The sequence below is a fragment of the Hemiscyllium ocellatum genome, chromosome 2, assembly GCF_020745735.1.
Source record: "Hemiscyllium ocellatum isolate sHemOce1 chromosome 2, sHemOce1.pat.X.cur, whole genome shotgun sequence".
In the NCBI taxonomy this organism is placed as follows: Eukaryota; Metazoa; Chordata; class Chondrichthyes; order Orectolobiformes; family Hemiscylliidae; genus Hemiscyllium; species Hemiscyllium ocellatum.
Window position 1 is genome coordinate 65,313,048 of NC_083402.1, and position 13,862 is coordinate 65,326,909.

The 13,862-nt window shown below is 42.6% G+C and overlaps 1 protein-coding gene across 2 annotated transcripts in view; it reads left to right on the plus strand.

Moving 5' to 3' along the window:
- man2a1 (mannosidase, alpha, class 2A, member 1) overlaps positions 1-13,862 on the plus strand; it is a 219,479-nt gene that overhangs the window by 130,177 nt on the left and 75,440 nt on the right. For both annotated transcript variants that reach the window (XM_060837296.1, XM_060837306.1), the window contains one exon: positions 12,851-13,016. In XM_060837296.1, coding sequence (XP_060693279.1) covers positions 12,851-13,016 — 166 coding nt within the window. The remainder of the gene's footprint in view (positions 1-12,850; positions 13,017-13,862) is intronic.

Genomic DNA, 13,862 nt, shown 5'->3' on the forward strand with positions numbered 1-13,862 from the left:
ACAGAACCCCACTGGTCCTCACCTACCACCCCACCGACCTCCATATACAACATATCATCCGTCGTCATTTCCGCCACCTCCAAACGGACCCCACCACCAGGGATATATTTCCCTCCCCTCCCCTATCACCACTCCCCCTGTGACTCCCTTGTCAGGTCCACACCCTCCATCAACCCAACCTCCACTCCTGGCACCTTCCCCTGCAACCGCAAGAAATACAAAACTTGCACCCACACCTCCCCCCTTACTTCCCTCCAAGGCCCCAAGGGATCCTTCCATATCCGCCACAACTTCAACTGCAACTCCACACACATCATTTACTGCATCCTCTGCACCCGATGTGACCTCCTCTATATTGGGGAGACAGGCCACCTACTTGCGGAACGTTTCAGAGAACACCTCTGGGACACCTGGACCAAGCAACCCAATTACCCCGTGGCTCAACACTTCAACTCCCTCTCCCACTCCACCAAGGACATGCAGGTCCTTGGACTCCTCTATCGCCAGACCATAGCAACACGACGGCTGGAGGAAGAGCGCCTCATCTTCCGCCTAGGAACCCTCCAACCACAAGAGATAAACTCAGATTTCTCCAGTTTCCTCATTTCCCCTCCCCCCACTTTGTCTCAGTCCCAACTCTCGAACTCAGCACCACTTTCCTAACCTGCAATCTTCTTCCTGACCTCTCCGCCCCTACCCTCACCTTAACCTCCTTCCACCTATTGCATTTCCAACGCCCCTCCCCCAAGTCCCTCCTCCCTACCTTTTATCTTAGCCTGCTGGACACCCTCTCCTCATTCCTGAAGAAGGGCTCATGCCCGAAACGTCGATTCTCCTGCTCCTTGGATGCTGCCTGACCTGCTGCGCTTTTCCAGCAACACATTTTCAGCTCTGATCTCCAGCATCTGCAGTCCTCACTTTTTCCTGCCATCGATAGAGTCAAGGTTGTGATGGAATACTTCCCACTTGCCTGACTGAGTGCAGTTCCAACAATAATCAAGAAGCTTGATACCATCCAGGACATGCATTCTTACTTAATTGGTCTCGCACCCACAAATATTCATTCCCTCCACAACTAATGCATTTTCGCAGCAATGTACGTTCAGAAGTTGTACTGCAGAAATTGATTTGGAGACGCAGGTGTTGACCTGGGGTGTCGGAGCGCTGCTCCTTAATCAGGTGGTTGTGGAGAATAAGATTATAACACACAGAGTTTATAGCAAACTTTTACAGTGTGATGTAACTGAAATTATACTTTGAAAAAGACCTAGATTGTTTGTTATGACTCTCATCTTTTAGAATGACCATGTTGGTTTCAGTTGTTTAAAAGTTACATTCTCAAGTGAACTTTAATAAGATGTCATGTTGGCCCATACAATGTATTGAACGTGTGAGCTTCCCTGTGAGGCTGTCTGTGCCACAATGGTCAGACTGATCCTAATCTGTAAAGCCGACTTGCAGAATCTTACATGGATTTGTGCAGTTTTTGAGCAAAATAAAATGTAATTCTACAAGTACAAATTCACCCCACAAACTTGTGTATGTGTGCACTTGGGTGTGTGTATGTGGGGGTGAGGAATTATGAGTGTCTGTAAGAAAGTGTGAGAGAGTATGTGTGAGAGCATAAAAGAGAGGGTCTGCGTGAGGGTGTGTGTGTGTGTGTGTGTGTGTGTGTGTGTGTGTGTGTGTGTGTGTGTTGGGGTCACCTGTAGTGTGACATGAACCCAAGATCCCGGTTGAGGCTATCCTCATGGGTATTGAACTTGTCTATCAGCCTTTGCTCGGCCACATTTCGTTGTTGCCTGTCCTGAAGTCCACCTTGGAGGACGGTCACCCGAAGGTCCGAGGTCGAATGGCCTGTAGCAGAGGCTACAGCAACAAATGGATGGACACCACACAACAATCAACAGACAGGAGTGTTCTCTCCCAGGCAGAGAACACTTCAGTGGTCCGGGGCATTCGACTTCGGACCTTCAGGTGACCGTCCTCCAAGGCGGCCTTTGTGACAGGCAACAACGAAAAGTGGCTGAGCAGAGACTCTTAGCCAAGTTTGGTACTGGTGAGGTTGGCCTCAATTAGGACCTTGGGTTCATGTCAAACTACATGTGACCCCATTTCACGATTACACAAAGACGCAACGTGTGAGCACACGCATACGCACGTGTGCGTGCCCACTTATGCAGTCCCTTTTTCATACGCTCACACATACACTCCCCCACACACACTCTCTTATACCCCTTTTCACTCACATATACACTGAGTCTCACAGACACTTATTAATCCCCCCCACCCACTCACCACTAACACACATCCACATGAACACATACACATATAAGTTTGTGGGGTGAATTTATACTTGCAGAATTACATTTTACTTTGCTCAAAAACCGCATGAATCCATGTAAGATTCTGTAAGTCGTTTTGTAGATCAGAATCAGTCTGACTATTGTGGCACAGACAGTCTCATAAGGAAAGCTCACACCTTCAATATAGTATCTGGACTGAATGACACCTATTATTAAAGTTAGGTTGAGAATGTAACTTTTAAACAAAAATTTTGTGATTTACATATGAAAGAACTGAAACCAAGATGGTCATTCTAAAAGATGAGAGATGTAACAAACAATCCAGGTTGTTTTCAATATTAAATTTCAGTTACATCACACTGTAAACCTTTGCTATGAATTCTGTGTCTTATAATCTTATTCTCCACAACCACCTGATGAAGGAGCAATGCTCCGAAAGCCAGTGCTTTCGAATATACCTGTTGGACTATAACCTGGTATTGTGTAATTTTTATCTTTGCAAAAATTGACTAATGCTTCTTCCAAACCCACAACTACTATATTTGGAAGGATATTCATAACATACCTTCATTTTTCAAGGACAATTAGGGATCGGTAATAAATGCTGGCCCAGCCAGTGATGCCCTCATTCCCTAAACAAATAAAATAGTATGGTGCTTAAGTGGCCTATAATAGCCTAAATAGGCTCAGTGAGAGAAAAATAGCTGAGCACGTCCACTGCTCCCTATAAATGATTGGGAGTTGATAGTTGCCTCAGAGTCATTTATCTGATGCAACAATGCTCATATTATTCCTTGTTTCCTTAACTCTGGACATTGATATAGTGATATCGAAGAATTCAACAGATGTTTAGTACAGCTAGCTATTACATACAAACATTCCATTCACATATAAGTAAATTTTGTGGACTGAAATTTGTTCAACACTAGGAGTTAAAAGTTGGTCACACAGTGTTTATATTTTTCTAGTTAGTGTTTTATTCTAAATCACACACCACGAGTTTCCCCATTTAAACATCCAGTTCTCACCCAATTACTCCTTGATAGACATGAAATGATCACATGTTTTCTATTTCCAGTCAGTCTCTGGCATCCCTGCCAGTCCCTACTAAATGATGATATTATGTTTTTAAATTATACAGAGAGTCCACCTTCCTGTAACATGTCATCATTCAAGTGACCACAGGGTAACAGAGTGTGAGATATTTATACCTTCCGGTCAAACACTATGATATAATAATGATATTATGAGTTTCTCTTTAAAAAAAAAAATGGGCATACTGACCATAAGACATACTGAAAAATCTTCAATTTTCTAAAGATTGAAATAAATCCCGAACAGATATATGTGGTTGTACCCAGTTGCGTATTGCCAATTTGATCGTTATACAAATAGGTAAAGCAGAGTTACAAAGTTCAAAGTTCACTGTGATGCTTCAGAACTTTGACAATTCATCTTGATCATCTATCCATTTGGTGAAGTAACCAATGTTCTTTTTTCACTTGTTTGACAACTTGATTGTCTTGCTACTGATTGCTATCATTCCACACAATCATCTTCATTAGAGTGTTCTTCCTCACTCTAATCATGCATGATTGATATGCTGCATGATCCATATGCTGGCTTTTATTCCTTTGTGACATAAGCATCATGATCAACAATGATTTTGTATGATCTGGACTAGTTAGATATCTTAAAAATCTTTAAATTTCTAAGTTGCACTTTCCACTCAATTCACAGTTTTGGTAGTTCTCTATCTGTTTTCTTATAATTTATCTCTTGAATTCTCCTCCATCTGTTAAGAAGAAGAATACTGTGTCTTGGAATGTTTTGGAATGGTTACAGGGTAAAGTCGTTCACACTTGCCTCCCAGGCATAAGTCATACTGGGGATGGTAATAACCTCGATTAATACTACGTGAAAATGCAGCAATGCAATGTAAAAATGTTGCTTTGTTGACCAACATTTAGTGATCAGTAATTTGATAGTATGTGCCATATGTTCAATTGGATCATTTGAACATGGATAGTGGGGTGGTAATGTGGTATTGATCATTCCTTATTTCATACATGTATCTTGAAATGGTTTGCTAGTGTACTATGGTCTGTTGCCAGATATTATCTGATCTGGGTATATTTGGAAAAGGTGGGCCCTCTTTTATGCTGTATTATGTCTAAGAATATTGAAAATAGCACTCATTATGTTCTGTGCAGTTGCCTGTGTTGGACTGGATAGACAAAGTCAAAAATCACCCTCGGTTATAGTTCAACAGGTTTATTTGAAATCACAAGCTTTCGGAGCACTGCTCCTTCATCAGAAGTCATCATATAACTTCTGACATTGCGTTAGTAAAGGTTCTTCTCATGTTGCTAAGTCACTGAACTGTGAGTAATTTGTGGAATTATTCCATCATAAGGATGTAATCTTCCCTATGTATTGTTGGTCTGTTGCTACTTTTTGCCCAAGGAGTAGGTGTAAGATGGTCTGGATGTAGAGGCTCCCTCCACTCCTGGAGATGAAATATTTTGCGAGCATTGCAAGTCATTAAATACAGTTTTATTCCTGCCCAGTACACAGATTGAAATGGAGATTGCTGTGGGAGGAAAGTCTTGGCCTGTATCCTCTGGAGTTTAGAAGAGTCAGCAGTGACTTAATTGAAAAATGTGATGCTGAGGAGACGTGACCAGGTGGATGCTGAAATCATGTTTCTACTTCTGAGGGAATGTAGAACTAAGGGTCTAATTTTAAATATAAAGAGGTGCTCAATTAAAACAGAGATGAGGAAACTTTTTTTCTCTCAAAGGGTTGAGTCTTGGAACACCCTTGCTTACAAAGCAGGGGATACAGAATTCTAAAATTCTTTTAAAGAAAAAGTAGATAGATTCTTGATTATTGGGAATATGCAGGGATGTAGAGTTGAGGTTAGAATTTGATCAGCCGTGATCTTATTGAATAGCAGTGCAGGCTTGAATGGCCTAGGTGGCCTACTCTTGTTCTTTGTATGTTTGCATGTGTTTAGGCTTGTATGCTCAGGACATCATCTCACACCATTCCTTGATTGCCATAAAATGCTTGTGTCATCATTGCCTAGCATTCAGAATCTTTCACATCCTGAAGTCTTTTGCAATACTGATTACATTAACAAAGCTATCCAAGTACCTAGTGAACTAGAGTGCAATGTAATCTTTACCCTTTTGTTCCTCTCATTTTTTCCAAGGTTGAATGGGCAATTTATTCCAGATTTATGTTATTACTTTTAAGGATTGTCCACTGTAAAGTACATGACTGATAAGAATGAATTTATATTTTTCATCATTAAAGAGTGTAGTGATTGTAGCAAGCTCAGCCAGCTGGACAGCAAAGAATATGTGGTCCTTGACTGGGGCTGTTAATCTGGTCCAAGGACAGAGCCCAGGCTGACAGTAAGAGGAGTGTCATAGATTCTGGCAGCTGATTTTGAAGAGGCGGTGTTAATGTTAAGGACTGTGCATGTGTCAAAAAGGATGACTTGGTGACAGGATACTGTACTCTGTGGAGTTATTTCAGTGGCAATGAGAGAAAAGCACGGCTCCTGAAGAAACTTACTCGCAACAGCCACCTTTGAGTTGGGATAAGCATTTTATACATCATGTTTTTGTTTGGGAAGCTTGCCTCATTGAACACTGCTGTTGAGAACTAGGCCCAGTATGCTGAAAGAATGCTTTTTTTTTTCAGCAAACAACATTGTGGCAAATGAGAAGCAATGAGTAATTTTCCTGACAGCCTGTGGAGCCACAGCTTTTTCTGTTATTAGGAGCCTAACTTTCCCGAGGCACTAGATATTTAAACCTTTCAAGACAGATATATTTAAAGAATATCATGACCCTAAGCCTTCTCCAGTTCTGATATGCTATCGCTTTTACTCAACAATTCAAGAACTGGGGATATCTGTATTGGTAACTAGGTAAAGACGACTGGCAGAAGAATGTGATTTTGATTTAACCCTTAATGAGATGCTTTGAGACTGTTTGTTATGTGGGATTAATGATGGTACTGTGCAAAAGTACTTACTAGCTGAAGCCCAACAAGACCTCAAAGAGACGCTACAATTGGAGCATATGACTTGCAGGATATTCTGATAGAAGTGGACACCCTCACCAGTCTGACTGAGCTTGGGGAACACTGCTTGACTCTAGGCAATTGCAGAGCCTCACTCAGGACATATCCTGATCAGAGGGATTTTAGGTCAGCCCAAACCCCAAAACAAGGCCAGCCTTGACTACAAGGTTAAGTTGTCCTCATGATCCTGGCTGGCAAGGAAAGTTGCTGGTGGTGGAAAGTGCTAAAGAATCCTACTACAACTAAATTGAGCAAGATAATTCATAGGGCAGTATGCAGGGGAGTTAATACCCTGGAAAATCCACCTATGTATGATTGGAAGTTAAATTGCTTAGCAATATCCAAATCAGAACTAATCAACTAAACATCTGGTTAAAGGGTCATCCAGTTCTAATGGAGATAAATATCGACACAACCATATCTGTAATCATAGGACCAGTTTTTACTGGAGTCCAGTACTTAGTTTTGCACAAGACCTTGGCTAAGCTGAGAACCTGTATCAGGGAATCTTTACAGATTAAGGGTATAACTTGGGTCCGAGTCTGTTCAGAAAAGCAGCTGGTTCAGTTACCACTGACTGTGGGCTTGGGCTCAAGCTAGATGGGGGAAATTGATTGCAAGAGATTCACCTCGATTAGGTCAACATTTTTCAGATAGAGAATGGCGGCCTGTGTGAAGTCCTAATTAAATACTTGGAAGTCTTCCTGGAAGGTCTAGGGATTATTAGAGGAGCCACGGCCACCTTGTATGCTAGCTTTGAAGTAATTCCATGATTCTGCAAGGCCCATCCAGTGGTATTTGCCTTAAAAGCCCAAGTAGAGGCAGAAATCAAGAGGATGGAAAACAAAGGATTCAGCAAAGCAGTCCAGTTTGCAGAATGGGCAGCACCAGTCATATCAATTGTGAAGCAAGATGGCTCCGTTAGTCTTTGTGGGGATTTTAAACAAACAATTAGCTGCTTTTTGCAGCGGATGGAGAACATTTTGCAAGGTCTACCCCAGATCGCCACTTATCTAGATTACATCCTAATAACAAGGAAACATAATAAGGAACACTTCAAGAACTTGGACACAGACCTAAGGCACATTTTTCAAGGCAGGTATATACCTAAGAAGGGAAAAATGTGTGTTCCAGGCCCTCAAGAGACCTGTTTGGGCTACAGTGTCAATAAAACTGGATTACACCCATTAGAAGAAGACAGTCAAAGGTGTTTCCAGTTCCTATGTCTCTCCAGGAGCTTAGGTAATTTCTTAGATTGGCAAATGACTCAAGAAACATTAATAACTTGGCCTTCATCCTGGCAGAAAATGTGCCGCTGGTCAAAGCACAGCAGGCTAGGCAGCATCCAAGGAACAGGAAATTCGACGCCTCAGGCCAGAGCCCCTCATCAGGAATGGCACCCTTGTATTAACCCCTAAAAAGGGTCAGCTTTGGAAATAGTCTCATAGACAAACCCTAGCTTTCAATGAAGTAAATAAACCACTCTCTTCCTCTAAGCTTACTAAGCGTAGGGAGAAGAAGGTTGATAAGAAGGTGACTTAATAGAGATATATAAATGATCAGAGGATTAGACAGGGTAGACATGAGAGCCTTTTTCCTTACATGGTGATGGCTAGCACGAGGGGCTAGCATGAGGGATGATAGATATAGGACAGTAAAGAGGTAGGTTCTTTACTCAGAGTAGTAAGGGCATGAAATGCCCTGCCTGCAACAGTAGTAGATTTGCCAACTTTAAGGGCATTTAAATAGTCATTGAATCAACATATGGATGATAATGGAATAGTGTAGGTTAGAGAAGCTTCAGACTGGTTTCGCAGGTCGGCGCAAAATTGAGGGCTGAAGGGCCTGTACTGCGCTGTAATGTTCTATGTTCTAGATGATGGCACACTATGTTCTCAGGAAAGATCTGGTACCGACATGGTAACTTCCTGTATGACATTGGGATGGTGTTAGCTCACAGGTGGCCCAATGGAGAGGAATGCACAATCGTGCATGCATCCAGAACTTGGCCTAATGAAGAGCCTAAATACTCCCAGATAGAGAAAGAAGAATTGGCGGTCATAATTGGAATTAGGTTGGTTTCACCAGTACCTTTATGAATGAAGATTTATACTAATAACAGACCACAAGTCCCGTACTTGTTTGCTTAAAGTGGTCAAGGCAGTGCCTCCCATAGCTTCAAGCTGTATTCAGTAGTGACCCCTACTACTAAGTGCTTACAATTACAGGTTAGAACAGTGTCTGGGAGGCAGGGTAACGAATACTGATGCTTTGAGCTGCCTTCCATTAGCTGATATACCATTGGTGGTACCATCATTGGAAGACTCTGTAATGGTACTCTATTTTCTGGACACACTCGCAGTCACAGCTGACAAAATCACTCTGTGGGTGCAGAATAATCCAATCATGTCTAAATTGAAACAACTGGTGGTGATGGAGGGGAAACCAAAGCGTCGTCACAACTGATATTGAAACTTTTTTGGACCGTTGGCATCAGCCCACAGAAGAGGACAGCATATGGTTGTAGAGAGAAAGCGTAATTGTTCCAAGCAAGAATTGACACCAAATACTTGCTGAAATCCCCCAGGACCACCCAGGGTTTTCCAAAAGATTTTGGCGAGATGTTAAGGCTGGTGACTAGGCAGTGCCTAGAGTGCAACATGGACAAAAATTACTGCCAATAGCTCCCCACATCCGTAGGAATAGCCAGGTAAACCTTGGACTCGGTTACACATCGAGTATAGGTCCTTTCATGGGCTCAACGTTCTTAATCATTGTAGCCGTTCACTCAGAATGATTGGGCGTGCATAGAGTCCGTTCATCAAATTTAGAGAACTACAGGTATTCTTTTTCAATATGTGAAGTCCTGGAAGTGTTGTTCACATCGTTTACCAGCAGGGAATTTGAGGATTATCTTAGGTCGAATGGAATTTGACAAATAAAGACAGCTCCATACCCACTCATCATCCAATGCGCTTTTTGCCAGCCCAGTCTAAACTTTGAAAGCTGGCTAGAAGAAACAGCCTACAGCCTTACTGGATGCGCAACTGTCGTGGTTCTTATTTGATTATAGGGCCACTCTACATGCACCTACAAGGATAGAACTGGCAGAGTTGCTAATGGGTATAAGACTTTGCAGCAAGTTAAGTCTGATCTTCCCAGACCAGGGCTTCAGGGATGCCAATGCCAGACATTAGACTTTGCCAAGTGAGACAGAGAGTTTGATATGGGGACAAAGTTAATGTCAGAATCCCAGAAATGGTCCTGGACGGGTAAGAGTCATGTTTGAGGCAAGGTAAGGGCCAGTGATGTATAAAGTTTGTATAAGTACGACAGTCTGGAACAAGCACGTGGACCAGATGAAAGCCACAAATTTGCAAACAGTTTGGGAGCAAAATGTGCCCTGCCCTTTTGAAAAATCAGAAAGACTGCTAGAACCCATGGGTTACCACAGTCCACCAAGCGTTGATGAGTCCTCTGAATTAGAAATGGACATGATGGATGTAGCCACCTCGACACCTTTGCCCTCTAAAGAAGAAATTGAGAGTCTACTGAAATTTAGGGGTGGCACGGTGGCTCAGTGGTTAGTACTGCTGTCTCACTGCGCCAGGGCCCCAGGTTCGATTCCAGCCTGGGGCAACTGACTGTGCAAACTCTGCACATTCTCCCCCTGTCTGCGTGGGTTTCCTCCGGATGCTCCGGTTTCCTCCCACATTCCAAAGATGTGCAGGTCAGGTGAATTGGCCATGCTAAATTGTCCATAGTTGTTATGTGCATTAGTCAGGGTTGGGGGGGGTTACTCTTTGGAGGGTCGGTGTGGACTTGTTGGGCCGAAGGGCCTATTTCCACACTGTTGGGAATCTAATCTAATCTTCCTGAGGCGCTCCTAGCACAAGAGGTGAGCTCCTGTGTGTTAGACGCTGGCCATATTGGACACCGAGTCGGAGAAACCTGACTGATGCTAAAATGCAACAGGTGGCTCTCCAAGAAAAAGAACAAGTATATGTCCTCAAACTCGGAGAGGGAGTGATGTAATGATTGTCACGAGATCGGGCAGGTGGACATCAAAGAGTATGTTCCCTGATTAGTCCAGATTAACAGCCCCAATCAGGGAGCCGTGGCTGACAGATAAGAATAGAAATGTTGTTCGCGCTTACCCCTGCCCGGACGGAATTTTACATTGGCCCTAAGGTCCGTACTTCCCCCGGGAACCTGTGCCCCACAACCTAAGTCGCCTCCAGAATTTCAGTTTTGACCCTTTTAAGGACATGAAATGGTGGGCCCAGTATCGACTGCTGCTGCACACTGTCCATCTCTTCTCCCTCATCCACTGACCAGACACACCTTGGCGTACCCATTTGCCACCAGGTGGTGGGTGTGCTCTCAACGTAGGAGTACTCTCCCTTTCTCTTGGGGACCTGGGGTGGAGGATGCTGCACGCAGAGGTCCCCTGCAACCGCAGATTGTGGTGGTTCACGGACTCCCAGCCCAACTGTTTGTTCTGTGGTGCTGTGGAGTCCATGAACCATGTATATATTGGATGTGGGTGCTTGCACTCCCTTTTTGATTTCCTCAAAAACCACCTCCTCTGTTTTTGGTTGCACTTCAGTCCCACGCTCCTGATCTTCAGGCACCTGGTACTGATAGGGGAGGGCAGATCTGAGGACCTCCTAGTGGGTCTGCTCCGGGCCTGGCCAAACTGGCCATAAACAGGTCCAGGCAGCGGGCTGTGGAGGGGGTCGTTAGGGCTGACTGTCTGCCCCTCTTCCGCGGTTACGTTAGAGCCCGGGTGTCCCTGGAGAAGGAGCATGCGGTGTCCACCAACACCCTTGAGTTGTTCAGGGAGAGATGGGCGCAGCAGGGAGTGGAGTGTATTATTTCCCCGTCCAATTCTATTTTGATTTAATCCCCGCCCTCTCCATGACTATTTGATCACGCAGCATTGTCCTTTGATGTGAAGGGCACTGCTTGTCACTGACCATTTAGGTGTTTCTTTTCTTCTTGGTGGTGGAAACTGAATAAAGATTCGTGCACCTTGTATCTTTCAAGTGTTTCACACCTGCACGTACACAGCATGGGTGCTGGGGAAAATATAAGCAGTACTGTAGTTAGGCAGTAGCGTGGGGGAGAAAAGAAAAAAAAGAACAGAAATGTCAGACAGCTTATTCACATAAAATGTAGGAGCAGAAGCAGACTATTCGGCCCACCAAGTCTGCTTTTACTATTAATGAGATTATAGCTGCTCTGACAATCTTTGACTGGACTTAGTAATTCCTTCCTAAATTGCCTCCAATGCCAGCATATTTTTCCTTTGATAAGTGAGTCAACACTGTTCACAGTATTCCATCTGGCCCAGTGTGACAGTGCATCCTTCCTGCTTTGCACTGCTCCTTTTTCTGGTTGGCAGTCTCTTGATTTGAGGATATTGTCCACTCTGGGTCGTGCAGTTCTGCCACGTGTCTTCATGTAACTGAACATATTGGCACTTTTTTGGACAGATGAGACAGGATCTTGTATGATGGCTCTCTTTTTACACAATTTCACAAACTGGCTCTTGAACAAAGGAAGTTCTGCCTTAGATCCCTCTTTGTTTTTTCCTTCTTCTCCTCTGGAATATGCTGATGTCTCTGCATCATCTCACCAAAGTATAAGCATCAAGATGATTCCTCTAACCTTCACAGCCAAATCTTTCAGATTCTCAAAATGTATTGCAAGTGGTTACATTGAACATTGTAGTTTCATTAACTTTTATACTATTGTTCAATTGTGGCTATTTTTAACATGGCATGAAAGATAAATGAAAGACTTGCAACTTGCACAAACATCAATTTAGTAACAACCACATTTTGTTTGTTTCTCACTTAAAGTTAATTGAGACTAAGATATTGGCCAGGCACAGAGCATCTTTGAAATAGTACATTTGGATCTTTTATGTGCACCTGATACGGTAAATAGAATATCAGTTTAACATTTAATTCAAACAACGCCTATTTTTGACACTGTGCTGGGACTGTCAGCCTATATTTTTGTGCTGATGTGTATGGAATAGTGTGACCTGAATGCGCAATCTTCTAATTCAGATGTGAAAGTTCTGCCAACTGATCAATGGCTGATGTTAGGCCACAGAGATCAAAGAAATAATGTCATTACCTATAAATTGTCTTAAAAGGATGAAAAATTTCCTTTGAGCTAGGTTAACACTTAATACATGAGGAAGATGTTTGCATTTTTCAGTTTCTACTGATAGAAGTCTAAAATTTTTCAAAAGGAATTTGGGTAAGATTTCAGCTTTTGACATGTATATGCGCTTTGAGTTGTTTTTAATCAAACTAAATGTTTTTGGTGTCTGTATACTAGATCAAACAATAATTTGCACATTTTGTTAACATAACAGCATTTGAAAAATCATGGCAATATCTTAAGGAATGGAAATGTTCATGTTTCAGGTTCCTTGTGCTTTATAACCCAACAGACCAGCACCGCATTTCTGTTGTAACAGTGCAAGTAAATTCTCACAAAGTAAGAGTGCTGACTGGTTCAGGGCAGCCTGTGGAAGCCCAAATTAGTGCAGTCTGGGACAGATCCACTACAATTTCTAAAGACCTATTCCAGGTGGGTTATAATTTATTTGTTTAATTATTCACATTTATTTAAGTATACTTTAAGCAATGAATGAGGCCATTCAACAACAATAAATACAGTTATGAAAAGATTTGATCCAGTCAGGTCAGCGAGGTGTAAAGAAGTATGTTTGCTGTGTTTAATGCAAAGATAAAGCTGTTAAGTTTACTACAAATAACTCCTGAGGCAGTTTTCTGCTGGTTCTTCCCCAATAGAGGGCCATCAGGAATGACATCCCTTGTTAACCAGAGAGTCAATTGTAGCATCATCTTGCTGACCATCTGTAATCTGTGAGCACAGCAAAGACTACTAAGTCAACCAAGTGTCTACATTCTCTGTCGATTAACTACTCAATGGTTAACTGCATCATCATTCTGTTATATTTTTGTCTTAGTTCTATATCAGCTGCTCCACCCCAGACTTTTATGTTTGCAATTCACAGAAACTGCTAGCTTAAACATATTCTAATTCTGTTCCCAAGCCAGTGAAGTGAAAAATTGAAAGTCAACATAATCCTTGTTGACCATTGGCTGCACTCCCATTTGAGAGCTTGATGACTGGTGGTGACTGGTGCCTCAGGAAACAGGCAAGATTCAGAAATTAGGCCTTGTGGTGCTCTGAGCTGGTAGGAAGTTGAATTCTGTTAGTATCACTGGTGCAGGTCAAACAAATCGCTCGTGCTGTTCCATGATCAGTACAAAATGCAGCCCATATTTAGTATAATTGCATTGTAAAGATAAAACAACAATGATGTGCTGTCAGGGTCTGAGTGAAAAACATCAGACTTGAAGTTGAACAAGAATGATAAGTTACAACAGTATTTAGTTACATAGAACA